The sequence below is a fragment of the Sinohyriopsis cumingii genome, chromosome 2 (genome assembly GCF_028554795.1).
Source record: "Sinohyriopsis cumingii isolate HCF-2022 chromosome 2, ASM2855479v2, whole genome shotgun sequence".
Classification (NCBI taxonomy): Eukaryota; Metazoa; Mollusca; class Bivalvia; order Unionida; family Unionidae; genus Sinohyriopsis; species Sinohyriopsis cumingii.
Window position 1 is genome coordinate 19,371,685 of NC_142962.1, and position 16,499 is coordinate 19,388,183.

The 16,499-nt window shown below is 32.1% G+C and overlaps 1 protein-coding gene across 8 annotated transcripts in view; it reads right to left on the bottom strand.

The window, feature by feature from the left end:
- LOC149804420 (ryanodine receptor-like) overlaps positions 1-16,499 on the bottom strand; it is a 538,410-nt gene that overhangs the window by 385,472 nt on the left and 136,439 nt on the right. For all 8 annotated transcript variants that reach the window (XR_016415653.1, XR_016415652.1, XM_089940121.1 and 5 more), the window contains exons 14-22: positions 15,307-15,371; positions 12,436-12,571; positions 11,639-11,740; positions 10,296-10,414; positions 9,481-9,614; positions 6,937-7,175; positions 5,844-6,033; positions 3,416-3,626; positions 689-793 (exon numbers count right to left, since the gene is read on the bottom strand). Coding sequence is in view for 6 of the 8 variants with exons in the window: in XM_089940121.1 (XP_089796247.1) it covers positions 689-793; positions 3,416-3,626; positions 5,844-6,033; positions 6,937-7,175; positions 9,481-9,614; positions 10,296-10,414; positions 11,639-11,740; positions 12,436-12,571; positions 15,307-15,371 (1,301 nt within the window). In the remaining 2 variants the exon portion in view is untranslated. The remainder of the gene's footprint in view (positions 1-688; positions 794-3,415; positions 3,627-5,843; positions 6,034-6,936; positions 7,176-9,480; positions 9,615-10,295; positions 10,415-11,638; positions 11,741-12,435; positions 12,572-15,306; positions 15,372-16,499) is intronic.

Below are 16,499 nucleotides of genomic sequence, written 5' to 3' on the forward strand. Positions count from 1 at the left end.
TCTTGTTCATTATCAACACATTCATGATCTTGATACAACAGGCCCCTGTTTCAAGTCTGGTCAAGATTGGTTCTGAAATATGGCTTCCAGATTCATAACAGATGCAAGATCACCTCATTAATATGTACATACCTCATTCATTACTGAACTCTAACCAGATCTTGATGGTATAAGCATATATTTTAGTTTGATTAGAACTATGGCCCCCAGAGTGGCTACATGCTCAGAAAGCTGATGCAAGAGGTCACCTCATTATTATGCATGGATCTTGCCTATTGTCTAACTTGTCCAAGATATTTACACTATAAGCATATATTCCAAGTTTGATCAAAATAATTTAATGAAAACATTGGAACAGTAATGGTATGCTGACTTCTCTGAATGTGGCCTTATAACAGCAGTGCAGCATGGTTTTCCAAATATTCAATACTCCATTTTAGATAATAATAAAAGTAATAACTCTACTTTCTAAAAGGAAATTCACATGTCCCCCTTGCATTATTGATAAAGAACTACAATTGTGTCCAAAAGTAAAAGTACATAATATACACTTCTTGAAACAGAAATTACAAGAAATGAAAACATTATTTTGGCAAATAAGTTCTGGTGTACAAAAACATACTCTGTCCAAAACCAAACACTAATAAATACAGTACTCCCTTTGTCTAGTTTCAGTACAATAGCTTACCTCACCATAAGTCCAGCCTTGCTCAATTTTGTTCATTGCCCAAACTTCATGCAGATTTTCTGCCAACTTGTCTCTCACATTTTCAATATAGGCTGGTAGTTGGACCTGAGACATAAGTAAATGTACATGACTTTAGTTGTAGTATGTGGAATAAAAATGATCTCACACCTTAATGGTTAATTAATGAACAAAGTAAATAATACAATAACACCACATGTACAGAACCTGAAATGGGTCATTTTTCAAAACCTGTATGTCATTTGCATTCAGATTTCATTTGCATTTGAAATGCCTTCAAAATTCAAGATTGTGTTCCATTTGCCTTCCATTCACATTTGCATTTGTGCTATCATACAGGCTCAAAAGTCAATTCAGATTTTACATTTACTGCATACATTCAATGTTTCCTTTCATTTTCATCTGTTTGTGAAATTAAATGAAAATGCATGTAGCAAAGTCAAGTTTTCCTGCATATTCAACATTATTAAAGGCAAAAGTTAAAGTTGGATATGTGTTGTTTTAAAAGTAATAAATCTACTCATTACTCATACTGAATGATTCCTCACTTATCCCTCAATCGGAGATGGACAAGAGGGAATTAAAAACGATTAAACTGAATATGCCCTTAATGAGCAACTGATACAGGCCACTTAACACCCTTTAATGTCTCTTTCAGCAGCAATATTAATAACATGGACTGGTTTATCCTGTCTTTAATCTTAAGTAGATATGTTTTCTGTAACAATTTTGATAATCAGTCGAAACAAAAAGTATTGTGCAGTGGGTTCAACAACTCTAATGTGTCAAGTTAGTTGACACAGATGATGTTTAAAACATCAAAGCTCAGACACATCATGTGTTTCACAAGAGGCAGATCAAATGCTCTCAACACAATCTGTGATAATCTGTCAGTGAAAAATTACAGGTTTGGAAGATTATATGATGACGACATGTACAGCGCAATTTGGTAGAAAACACACTGATCAAAAACAAACATAAGGGAAATACTGCAAATTTTCAATATTTTATTTCTATCTTACAACAAAAACATTCTGTATATAGACTCTGATCAGTTGTTTCTCAAGCGATTCTGGTTTCTCATTTTTAAATATAGAATCGAAATTAAAATGATAAATAACAAAACTTGCTTTTGCTTTTCTTATTCATTAAATGGATTTCATTTTGCGATCTTTATCACAAAAATTTCCAACAGGCTGAGATAGCATCCTAGGGTTGGTCTGAGAATGGAACAATTGGCAAAATCATTTACTAATGCCAGATAGTAATGGGGTAAGTAAGAAATTATTCAGGATAAGTCATTCTTTAGTGTGAAAAATTTGCTGTATAGCCCTAAGGGAAAAAACTATTTCATATTCTATCTTATTTAAAGGGTGTTTAAACCAAATAGTAAATGCATACAATGCAAAAAAAATGCATGGAATTTTTACATATACACACATACATACATACATACATACATACATATATATATAAAAACATAAAGTATAATTATTTCCAGATGATACAATCATCATTATTAACCAAAATGTTAAATAACTTCAAAGTGGGTGACTTGCATGGTTCCTGTGTTATGGCAGTCTCAGCTCCCAAATGGATTGTTTTTTGGTTTGATGGTTACAAATTTACATTCAGGTCTGAATTTAAACTATGTAGTTTATCACATACTATGTTAAAGTAATTTTGTAAATAACCTTATGCATGTTAGATCATATGAATATATTATTATTTTCAATACAATTGTCACTTATGTGGCCTGCATCAACAAATTGTTTTCAGTGTTATTCATTATGCTCAAATTCTTACTTTCCTCCTTAATGTTGTTATCATCTCACACACACTTCATCACAAAACTATTTGCGCTAGTACAAGGATATTTGTGACGAGAGGTGAATGGGCCTTGTTATGCAATTGAAACAAAGCAATATTGACCATTGGGGGGCCAGCCAAACCCAGGAATGAGGTCACATGACTCGTTCAGCCAATGGAAGATAGTTAAGGAGTATGAATATATCGGTCAGCATCCTTAGCATCACTTGCAAAGAATTCTTGGAGATACGGGTAGTATATTTAGATATCATAAATTTTACATTTTCCACCACCACCCAACCATCTGCCTTGGGGTATAGCTTCCTAGGTGGTAGTTAAATTTGGTACAATAATTGTAGACAGGTTATATCATTTGAACATAACTTGTTTTAGCGTCATATGAATTTCTCATCAGTAACATTGTATGATGATAGCGTTCACACTGATACTACACACATTTAAGTGTCATGTCTTTGTATCCTTTTTTATGTGTATACATACGAGAACAATTTTTTGTATATAATTATATATATATATATATATATATATATATATATATATATATATATATATATATAAATAATAGCATGGTTCTTTTGGTTACATGTACATTATGGCGGTCTCAGCTCCCAAATGGATTGTTTTTTGGTTTGATGGTTACAAATTTACATTCAGGTCTGAATTTAAACTATGTAGTTTATCACATACTATGTTAAAGTAATTTTGTAAATAACCTTATGCATGTTAGATCATATGAATATATTATTATTTTCAATACAATTGTCACTTATGTGGCCTGCATCAACAAATTGTTTTCAGTGTTATTCATTATGCTCAAATTCTTACTTTCCTCCTTAATGTTGTTATCATCTCACACACACTTCATCACAAATAACTTACGTTAGCTGTGTCAACAGGCTTTGGCACAAAAGGAACATAGTCTGTAACTTCTGTAGGTCCACTGATAATGTTTTTGGGAACATCCCCAAAATAAAAACATGGTTGAATCTTCAGCTTCTCTTTGGGCAGCAGGGACTCAATCACAGGCGAGTGACCCTCTGGTGGTCCATGTTTCAGCCGACCATGCTCCCCACCCAAAATAAAACGGCAACTGTAAGACAATCAATAGTTCCACAGAGACAATCAACCTAACTTTTCACCACTCTATCGAATTAGTTATATCTGAATGAATGGCTATATGTTGATGTCAGTGTAAAGGTTACAAGTTCCTGCATTTCCTAGATCAATATGTAGGCAGGCCCTTAGAATACTATTAGATTTGATTTAACATGGTGTAGAGACTATAGTGACTAACTTCAACCCAATACACCCTGGATTGAAAATAAAGTGCATACAGGGTTCAAGACAAACATAATGAATGTATTACCTCACAAACATTACATACACTATTTGGAGAACATACAAATCTCTTAGCTGCCACTGTTGTCTATGCAGATACTTGTTTACAAACAGTGCACTAGCCAGTTAATTCACTTTGCCCAAACAAATCCTGCTGAACGAGTTGAGTCTAGTTTTGACCAATCAGATGTCAGGATTCCGAGCACAATGGAAGTGTGAACAATGTTTTAATCTTGGGGCCTGGCCACATATTCATGAAGCTCCTCAACCTGACTGCACATCAAACTCAAATTTGTATAGCTAACAATATATTAATACAGTAATTGAAATACAAGAGATTTCAAAGTAGCTATATATCTATAGATAAATGTTTGATAAACATTTATAGTTTATTTTGTAACAATTTAACAAATAAAAGACAAATGATAGTTAATTTCATGCGAGTTTTGGGAATATGGCATGAAAAATGAAATATAAAAAACATCAAACTTATATTTAGCATCATATTCTCTGCATTATTTCCATATACCATCAATCGATAAAAATCATAAATCATTTATTTTTGTCATCTGATCATAAAGATAGATAACTCTTTCCTTGAGAAGCTTGGATTTACTTAAAGGTACTGAAGAAAATTGTATTTATACGCCATACATACTTGTTCATAAAAATAGACAATTCAGTGTAAATAACTATGAATATAGTGTAAATAACTCTGAATGTAGTGTAAATAGCTATGAATATACAGTGTAAATAACTATGAATATACAGTGTAAAGAAGTGTAAATAACTATGAATATACAGTGTAAATAACTATGAATATACAGTGTAAAGGAGTGTAAATAACTCAAAATATACAGTGTAAATGACTATGAATATACAGTGTAAAGAAGTGTAAATAACTCAAAATATACAGTGTAAATAGCTATGAATATACAGTGTAAATAACTATGAATATAGTGTAAAGAAGTGTAAATAACTCAAAATATACAGTGTAAATAACCATGAATATACAGTGTAGAGAAGTGTAAATAACTCGAAATGTACAGTGTAAATAACTCTGAATGTACAGTGTAATTAACTTAGAATATATAACACTGAATATACAGTGTAAATAACTCTAAACACAGTAGGTATTCAAATGTAAAGTAGTTCACTTTTTAACTTAAAAGTATGAAAAATGTTCAAGTTTTCCATAAAAGTGTAGTAAATTTTGCATCCAAACCAGTCTGGACAGGGATTTAACTGAACTGAGGATCCATTAATTAAAGTCAGTACGTTGAAAACACATCTCATCTTATTGCTTCATCATCACATTCACATCCATAGCATTCTACTTTCATCTCTACATCTTCTGCACTACTGTCATTCTAAATAGACACATTATTAGGAGATATGTCTGGTGATGCAAATGACCTGTTTAGAACCTACACTCACTTCATAAGGAAACTGTCTCTGAATGAAACATGGTTTCCAGTTAGTTTCTGTATTTCCCAGACTAGCTGTTCCCAACACTTCGAACAGCAAAACTAAGTCACTCAATCAATGCAGACTCTGGTTAGTTTTGGGCCAGGCACATATCACATTTCACTGAGCAGCTATCTTCATGATCAGTGTATGTGGATAATTGACTACTGTTTCCAACATGTCAATTTAGTGAAAACAAATAAACACTTCAAGATGAACCTTTCAAGGATTCAGTGATGATTGTTTGTGATTCTGACAGAACTCTATTAATGTAGAGATAATTCTCAAATAATACTGCAAACCACAAAGCAATCTGAAAACTTTGTACAGTTATTATCACTTTTGTCTTAGTCCAGGAAAAAAACAATACCATCAGAAGACTTTCATAGTTTTCCCCTCATTAAACTGAATCTTTGAAGTTATGTGAATGCATAGTCCCTTGGAAGCAAGAAAATCTGACTGAATCAAGTTTTGGTAGTTCCAAAACGCAGTGCTTACTCACCTAACCCTGGCTGACATGCTAACAACTGGGAAGAAAAGACCTTCCAGGTTGAAGTCTTTGAAGAATCCCCGGACACGGACACCATTAATAGAGAATGAAATCTGTGGTATGGATAGGTCCAGGCAGCAACCAATTATATCCCCTTTCTGGAAAGGCTGGTTACTTATTCTCACCTGTTTGGGCTTCCCTCCTGTCATAAGAAAGTATTTTGAAAAATTTGTTTTACCATAAAAATTATTAATACAGAACAACCCATGCTCCTGCTTTTTGCAGCCATCAAATTTACTCCATGTTAAACTTTTCATTGAGAATTTAGCACAAACTATTCTTGCTCATTTAGGTAGCCCAGCCTAATTTTCTTGTCCTAATTCCTGATTCCAAAGTATTCAGAAACTGACATAAATGTACTGTAGCATCTCCATTTTTTATTATATCATATAGCATTTAATGTAATACACACACAGTGTGCTAAACAGGACTGAAAAAGCATATTCCTTAACCATGTATCTCTAATGTATAAGCATTAATGGCATGTCACAGCTGGAAACCCATCATGTACAAAATATGAACTGGCATGAATCAAAGTTTCCAGTTTCTAAAATCTAGTGAAACTTACATGTTACACTTGCTGAAACAAAAATATTTCTCACTTGCCCTTGTTTACAATTCCCATAGATTTATAAAACCTTTCAACATAGGAATGATAAATGCTGGAGAGAAACATTAATTTAATGAAAACAGGTAATACAAAGATACCAAAAGAGAAAAAAATATCTTTCATTTTGCACATATCCATAAGGCCATCTCATGGCATTAATACCCATTCCAACCTGACTCATTAGCATTGATGAAAATATAAAACGACAATTAAAGAAAATATTTTTTTAAAATATTTCCAAAGATACATGATATATACAAGCAAGATAGATAATAACAAATTTGTGATTTAAAAAAATACACAAAAACATTACGAAGATAAAGAAAACAAGACAAAACTGTAACAAATGAAAAGTCTTGTATTGCAAAAACTTTCAATAAATGATCTATATCATTTATATATAAATATTACAAGATTTTGAAACAAATCACTGACCTGTCCACAAGTTGACACCATCAAAGGCAAAAGAGTAGAGATCATCTCCCAATCCATTGCAGCCCCACTGCTCCCCTCCTCCTGGGTAGGGCACAAAACCCTGGGTGTTGGCCCAGCCAATCCTCAATGTGGGAGGCAGGTGAGTGGCAGGTTCATACTGGTCAACGATGATTTCATGGTACCACTTTTTGTACATGGCTGACCCTGGATACACACCCACACAGATGTTTGGCCGACAACTGAAATATATTTATTGACAGGGATGAGAACATTTTGATGTCTTGGAATATGTAAACCTCTGTCTCACAATTCATATAAAACTCTGTCTTGTAATTCATATAAACCTGTCATGGAATTCATATTAACCTCTGTCTTGTAATTCATATAAACCTCTGACTTGGAATTAATATAAACCTGTCTTGGGATTCATATAAATCTGTCTTGGAATTCACATAAACCTCTGTCTTGAAATTCATATAAACTTGTGAAGTTATATATAAGACAGACTTTTATTCAATACTTGATCATAAACAAAATCAGTCTGTCTAACTCAATGAAAGCTTCATCAACTTGTAAGAATAGTTAATAACAGCAAAGTAGACTTAACATTTCATGCAATTATCATTTATAGTTTTGCAGTCAAGTTTTACCATTAAGAGTTCTGAGAAATCAATGCAAGAACTTTGAACTTTGCCAAAAACTAAAACATGCACATAACATCAAATATATGCATCAGTAAAAGTCTTCATGTATAGAACTTGAGAATAGAAGGAACAAAACTGTTTCACAACAATAAGAATACGATTAAAATATGTACGTGTGTAGATGATGGTGTGCTTTAAAACAAAATATGGGTGCATATGCACCAACAGATACTGTAATCTGCTTATAAGGCATATATATGAGTTAAAAAGGTAACTGTTTAACATACATTTTCAATTTTAATATGAAAATGGTGACATACTTAAATGAAATTAAAAGTAATAATAAAAAATACTTAATTTAAGTCCTCTTTTAAAAGTCTGGTGAAGAAAAAAAGAATAGGGCTGCAAGAAAATTTAATCTGTAACTAATACAACTGTAAATAAAACACAACAAAAAACAAGGCATGATAAGCTCAATTACTGGCCCACTGAGTTTGTCCAAAATTTAAAGTTGAATCCAAAAGTTAAATGCTTCATACTAGGCTCTATTATTTCTCAATCAAAAGATGCATTTGATTCTGTTGAAAATAAAAAAATCCAAAGCAATTAAGCTTGAAAATACATAACACCAAAACTGGAAAAAATGTACATTTTTCAGCTGTTTGAATGAAACATGTACATGAACAAGGCTATGAACCAAAATGACACCTTACTGTCAAAGTCTTACTACAAAATGCTAATGAATCTAAATCACCAACTGCTGCAAGGCATGAAAACTCTAAATCAGTATTTGATTAATTTATTACCATGTGCTTGATAACCAACACAGGTGAACTTTCCATGGGTTTCTACATATAATGCAGTCATGTGCCCTGACACAACTTGTGGAATGTTTTACCAAAGGAATCATATTTTGAGCTGAACCAAATATAGATTTTTTTCAATTATTTTTGTTTGTTTTAATTGGAAATTAACACAGGGAACTAAATATTTTTTCAATTTTATGTCTGCGATGATGATGGTGGTGGTGGTGGTAGTGATGGTAAATATCTTTAGTGGTCATACATACATACATAAATAAATAATAAATAAATAATAATAAATGTTATATTGATAAGTAAATATGCTATGGTGTATGTTCTGCTTTATAGTTATACACATGTTACAGAAGATGTTGTTGTTGTTGTTGTTGTTGTGGGGTTTAACGACATTTTTCAGCACACGATAGGCTATACATGGCGGCCAGTATTAATGGTGGAGGAAGAACCTGGGAAAAGCCCGGGAAGAACCACCAACCCATGAGAAGCTACTGGCAAGCTTTCTCACATACCCACATTGGCCAAATCCTAGACTCGAACCCATGCAGACAGAGGCGAGATGGCAGTGATCCATAACAGAGAGCGCTTTAGACCACTCGGTCACTCGGGGCCCAATGTTACAGAAGTAAAAGACATCATATGAGTTGAAAGCAGGTTTTATAATTATACACATGTTAAAGAAGTAAAAGACATCATTTGAGTTGAAAGCAGGTTTTTGTTTTATTTTCAAGTGTTGAATAGAGACAAACATTAAATGTATATCTGAAAGGAATAGAAAGAAAAACAACGAACAGAGGTATCTTTACTGTGTATGAAATTTTAAGTAATAATTTGAAAGTGTGTCAAAATCCTTATCATACTTGTCCTTTTAATGCCAGAAGATATTTCTATCCTACAATAACCCAAAATGTACTGGTAATCAAGAAACCCCTAACCCAGAAACATGGTCAACCAAAATGTACCAATAATGAAGAAACCCCTAACCCAGAAACATGGTCAACCAAAATGTACCAATAAGGAAGAAACCCCTAACCCAGAAACATGGTCAACCAAAATGTACCAATAAGGAAGAAACCACAAACCTGGAAACATGGTCAACCAATTTTGTCTGCAGCAGAAGGTCCTGGCCGGGCAGTAGGTTGTCACAGATGAGGTTTTGATTTGATCTGACTGCAACATTACTCCCTACACACAATGACTTGAGCACATGGAGAACCTACAGTTAAGAAACAGCATGCAGAACAATGAGAGCAGATGAGAAGTTTAAACTTTACAATCATCTTCTAACATCTAAGCAAACTATTTCCCTAAAATGTTTTCTGTCAAACATGTCTTGATACATAAGCAGCAAAAGTCAAGAAAATTCCATGTCAACAGTTACAAAATCGTATGATGACATCTCATACGGACTAATAATATGGGCTAATAACAGATGAGTAACCCAAGCTTTAGTTTTCAAATGTGGTTTTACCTTATCATGACAAAGGTATGACTGATACAGTAAACATTACAACTTTATAATCAAAAAGAATTGGAAAATTATATCAACCAGTCAGGCTAACTTTACCCTTTAACAAAAGCAAAGACAACTGTTAATACTTTATGAGGAGTCTAGACAGCCAGCAGCCAGTAAACAGTATTTCTGAAACAATAAAAGGTAAAACATTCCAACAAAATACTTTGTAATCTTAACATTATACAGTAATTTTCAGAAGGATTTGTGCTAAATTCATTGACAATATTCATGTAGCAACATTTCTTTCATAAACGTAATAATTCAATGCCCATATTCCAAACAATTTTGAATAATCTTCTGCACTTCTGACCTATACCTGTTGTTTCAAAGACCTGACCTTGTTTCCACACATTGTTTAACTAAATAAGAAGCAAAACTAACCTTGGGATCACGGCCATGTTTGTCTATGAGAGATATAATTGTAATGATGTGCCTCTCTTTGATCATATTCAGTGCCTCCGGACTGTCGATCAAGACACAGTGCAGTACATCCAGTACTCCTGTAAATACACATCATCATTTGTACACCGATCAATACGTAAATGCTTATTTGAAGAATCAAAATAAAGAGGTCCAAATGGCCATTTGAAAATTTAATAGCTAATATAAATATGTGATTCTGGAATATGAGTTGTTCCAAGCAAAGAGATCCTTGGGTATGAAAACATCATACATATATTTTAAATGTTTGTGTCACATTCCAGACTTATTACAGTGGTAATATCCTTGAAAATATAGGTGAAAAAACATGACACACATCACAAATTATGATTAAATACTCAGTTATACCTGTAATGCACACTAGCACATGACAAATAAATATTACAAATTAAAATGAAATACTTAGTTATACTTCTGTAACGCACACTAGCACATGACACATAAATATTACAAAGTACAATGAAATACTCAGTTATACCTCTGTAACACACACTAGTACATGACACAAAAATATTACATATTACGATAAAATTCCCAGTTACACACTCTGTAACACACACATTAACACATGACACACATAAATATTAAAAATTAAGATGAAATACCCAGTTACACACTAACACACACAAACTAATGCATGGGTAATTTCACCTCGAAAAAAATGGAAATTAATCACACTAATGAAAACAATACCCCTTTACTACAACAAATAAATTACAGTAAAAACTGTCTCTGATAAACTATTGTCATATTAAAAATTTCAAGAACATTTCTTGTTTCAATGCTAAAGCAAAATTTAAAGTTCTTTCATGAACGTGACCAAATACAAGCTGTAAGTAAGTAATTGTGTGTAACTGGTAAATTAATAAATCAAACTCAATATAAATGCAATTATATTGTATCTGTAGCGCATAACTTTATACATCAAAATATGAATACATGTAATTCTCTTGGATTGTAGCCCATTAACTTACTATATCAAAATAGATATAAAATTATCTTATACTGCAGCTGACAACTTAATATATCAAAATACATATAAATCTATAAACGTAATTATCTTGGACTGTAGATAATACCCTAGTATATCAAAATGATTATAAATGTAATTATCTACAACAAAATATACTCAGAAAATTATAAAAATCATTCCATGAAAAATTACCAAGTAAGAGTAAATCCTAGTAAAACAATTATATGCAAGAGAACTGACTAAGGGTTAAAGACTTGCAGGGTGCTATCGCAACTATAAATTGTTATAATGGGCTGGTCTGCAAAAATACCTTTTGAGGACTGCTGACTCTCCAGCCGATGTACCAACCAGTCTAGCCTGTATGATTGAGCAAACTGTGCACAGTTGGCACGGTTACCACGGATCATGGCAGCTTTTTAATGAAAAAAAGAACAATAAAAGTCTTTCATTACAAAAAAATGATTGTTATTTGTTTATAAAAAATGTGTAACTTGACAAAAAGATATTGTCATTAGAGGTAGTTGACTGCACTATGTTAACCTACTTTTAATTCATTAGCACGTAAGAAGTTTTCTTGCTGAAATATACTAAGCAATTTAAGATTTCTGACAACAATAAAATCATTGAGAAAAACAAAATGTCAGTGCAATTTCAAATGGAATGCATTCATTTTAAAATAAGATCTGCATACTGCCATAAAACAGAGAAATCTCAATTTCCAAATGATAAAATCCAACCATTTAGCTATCAAACTAACAAGCTGACATGATCAGTTATCATTATGTTCCATACAAACATAACTTCCCTCTGTTAACTGCAATGTAATCCTCAATTCTCTTCTTTCTAACTGTCATTTTTTTATTTTAAATTTAACTTTAATTTACATGGGTTACTTTCAAAACTAGTTTCAGCATGAATTTTTCTTCATTCATTTCTACTAAATTGTATCTGATTATCTGATGAACAGCAGAACTTCTGCATTCAATATCAATATGTATACATGATTTCATGTACGTTTTGTACTAAAAATGTACTATATTTTATTCATGTGTCATTAGGCCACCATTCCCATGTACAAACAAATTATGTGATTAGGGCAATAGTTACCTAAGAGAAGGTAGAGGTAGCTCGAGATGTCATCCCACTTGGAGGCTGCCTCATCTCCAGCATAGTGAGCAAATTGTCTCTTACTCTTATACTGGCTGAACTTGTCAATTGTTTCCAGAATCAGAGCTATCATACCCTAGAAACATACAGAAGAAAATTCAGGACACCAATTCACATGTACTGGTAGTATTGGAATACATTACAACTACTTCTCTGGCTATCTCCACAAAGCCTTCCAAATGCTGGGGATGTCTGACAGTACCAATATTCTGACTGCAAAATACTCCTGTCTGACATTTACAGTTATGAATTTAAATCTTATTCTTTTTCTTTTATTTAATTTCACAATTGTAAATATCAATAATTTCAAACTCATTGTCTGACAATGCAGGCACGGAATGGCAACTCTTCATAATACAGGTGTCCAACTGCCTCAAGCACTGGTCATTACTGGTCTCTAATCCTGGCTTTGCACTTCTACCAACAAAACTGATTAGGGTATACAATGATTTGCTATGCATACTGTCATGCATCAAGAAAATGACAACATTATATTCTGTGAATAGCTGTACTAATCAATACCGTTACAGCTTTTGTTTCGAATTGAAGTTTGATTTGTACTGTCAGGCACAGCAACACTAGTAGACTATTAAGACACAATTCAAGTAAAAGTAGCGAAACAAAGAACAATACGAAAGTAAAAATCAATCAAGCAAACAAAGTACAATCCAACATTTGCTAATTGGTTGTTCACTGATGAAGTACCTAATAATTTGTAAGACTTAAAAAAAGACAAATCATTATCTTGTTTCTTGACGTTATCATTGATATTAAATACAGCACTCCCTCATTATAACACCGTTGTAGGGTTCCATAATCACCAACCATGTTTATTTACCAGTCTGCTTTGATACTGGAAATCATATGTATGGAACAGCAATCTATTGAGAACTGCAGTATGTAAGGAACCACAACAGACTGAAAATGACGCAGTATACCAAATCATGATTATGTCAGGCTCTATCAAAATTTGTTAAATAATGGTAATCTGAAAAGGGAATTAAGATAAAAAGCCCAAGTTTTGCCTTGTTTTCTTTCAACCCATACTGTTATATATTGGTATGACTTTGGTCATAGGCGCACATAGCGGCATAATGTTATATCTGGAACTGCATGATAAGGAGGTGAGGTATAATGAGGGACAGCTATATGCACAACAATCATTAACCCTGATGAATATGAAAAGAGAGATGATTAGGATGAAAAACTTAATTTGCAGGAAATGGTTAGACCACCACTCATGGCTGAGAGAGAAAAAAACCACTACATGCAATGTTTTGCAAGTTATGTCCACTCAAAAGAACAATTTTCCCAGGACAAATGTTTCAAATTTTCTGTCAACAATGCAAAATGAGATGAAAATATGCATTTCGTCTAATGCCAAAAAGGTGCCAAAAAGCATCACTCTAGTTACTTCGTATGACAAAATGTCCAACTTGGCAGATGACATTATTCTTATGATCAATAATACAAGCCCCTGCATGAGCTGTCATCTTCATGAATGTTAGTCTACTGATGAAAAATACTTTGACATCATTAGCAAGATGATATCAAGTCTGACATTTGTCTTGTTTGTAGATCTTCTTTCGCAATCTGATGAGACTCAAGGGGGGGGGGGGTGCAAAAAAGTTTTTTTATTTTATAACAAAATCAACAAAAACTGATCTTTAGATATACTGCAAAATCTAATTTTTAGCAACACATTTCTGTATAAAAACGTACCAACAAATGTGCTTTCACTGAGGTAATTCTAAACCACATTTAGTACCATGCACCAGCAGTTCGACCTATGGTTCATGTAGCTGGATTGATCTTAACTTACAGCTTTTTATGTCAAAATACAAGAGCAACTGCAGTTACATTGTAGTTTATGGATTTATTTTAGTAGTAATGTTTTAGTTTCATTATGGACTGACTGCTTTATCTCTCTCCCTCTCTCTCTCTCTCTCTCTGTATGTGTGTGTGTATATATATATATATATATATATATATATATATATATATATATATATATATATATATATATATAAAAGATGGTTTATTACATTCCTGGATATAATGTTTCTTCTGTTATAATATCCAAGTTTAAATTCTCCAGCCAAATTCACAAAAAAAATGTATTCCAAAAGCTTTGTTATAATGTTCCTTTGTCACAGCATTTAACTGATTTGAGCATATGATTTGTGTGGTCTGCCTTGGCAAATTAGTTCAATTATAACAATTTTATCTCCTGACTTGCCGAAACCAGATAAATAATGGTGGTTGTTTAAAAAACAAAGCTGCTGGGTAACAAAGAGACAATCACAAGTCATTCATAATCAGAAAATATTAAAGGTACCTCGATTGATTGAGTATAGCTCAAAGTGAATAATTAGGTCATTCTGAATTCTCACTGCTGCGAAAATTGACAATCAGAAAAAGAAAAATGTCTTTTTAGACACAAAGCTATATAAGCATCTGCATGTCTCTGAAAAAGGTATCAAAACAAAATCTCAGACTAATAGAAAATAAACGATTATTGACAATTTCTTTCCATCCAAATAAATAAAAGACTTATTTGCAAGTCGTTACATTATTAAACAAAGACATTCTCACACAAGAGATTTTTACAATGCACTGGCTATATATACACATACAAGCACACACACCGATTAATTATCTGTGTACCAAAAATCTGGATATTTAAATGATGGATTGTCCATCTGGCATACAATTTGCAGTGTATATTATTATTATTACCATTATTTATCTCTACAAAATCCATGCCTCTCAGATAATTTCGATAACTAAGGTTAAATATTAACTTCTTACCTCTTCTTGGAAAAGATCCTGTCTATTTCTAAGAGCTCGAAGTTTATTCTGTTTTTCTTCATGTTCTGGAAAATATATTAGCAGTAGGTCAATAGCAAGAAAAAATATATTAACAGTAGGTTAATAGCAAGAAAAAATATATTAACAGTAGGTCAATAGTAAGAAAAAATGTATTAACAGTAGGTCAATAGTAAGAAAAATATATTAACAGTAGGTCAATAGTAAGAAAAAATGTATTAACAGTAGGTCAATAGTAAGAAAAAATATATTAGCAGTAGGTCAATAGTAAGAAAAATATATTAACAGTAGGTCAATAGTAAGAAAAAATATATTAACAGTAGGTCAATAGCAAGAAAAAATGTATTAACAGTAGGTCAATAGTAAGAAAAAATATATTAACAGTAGGTCAATAGTAAGAAAAAATGTATTAACAGTAGGTCAATAGCAAGAAAAAATATATTAACAGTAGGTCAATAGCAAGAAAAAATGTATTAACAGTAGGTCAATAGTAAGAAAAAATGTATTAACAGTAGGTCAATAGTAAGAAAAAATATATTAGCAGTAGGTCAATAGTAAGAAAAATATATTAACAGTAGGTTAATAGCAAGAAAAAATGTATTAACAGTAGGTCAATAGCAAGAAAAAATATATTAACAGTAGGTCAATAGTAAGAAAAAATGTATTAACAGTAGGTCAATAGTAAGAAAAAATATATTAGCAGTAGGTCAATAGTAAGAAAAATATATTAACAGTAGGTCAATAGTAAGAAAAAATATATTAACAGTAGGTCAATAGTAAGAAAAAATGTATTAACAGTAGGTCAATAGTAAGAAAAAATATATTAACAGTAGGTCAATAGTAAGAAAAAATGTATTAACAGTAGGTCAATAGCAAGAAAAAATATATTAACAGTAGGTCAATAGCAAGAAAAAATGTATTAACAGTAGGTCAATAGTAAGAAAAAATATATTAGCAGTAGGTCAATAGTAAGAAAAATATATTAACAGTAGGTTAATAGCAAGAAAAAATGTATTAACAGTAGGTCAATAGCAAGAAAAAATATATTAACAGTAGGTCAATAGTAAGAAAAAATGTATTAACAGTAGGTCAATAGTAAGAAAAAATATATTAACAGTAGGTCAATAGTAAGAAAAAATGTATTAACAGTAGGTTAATAGCAAGAAAAAATATAT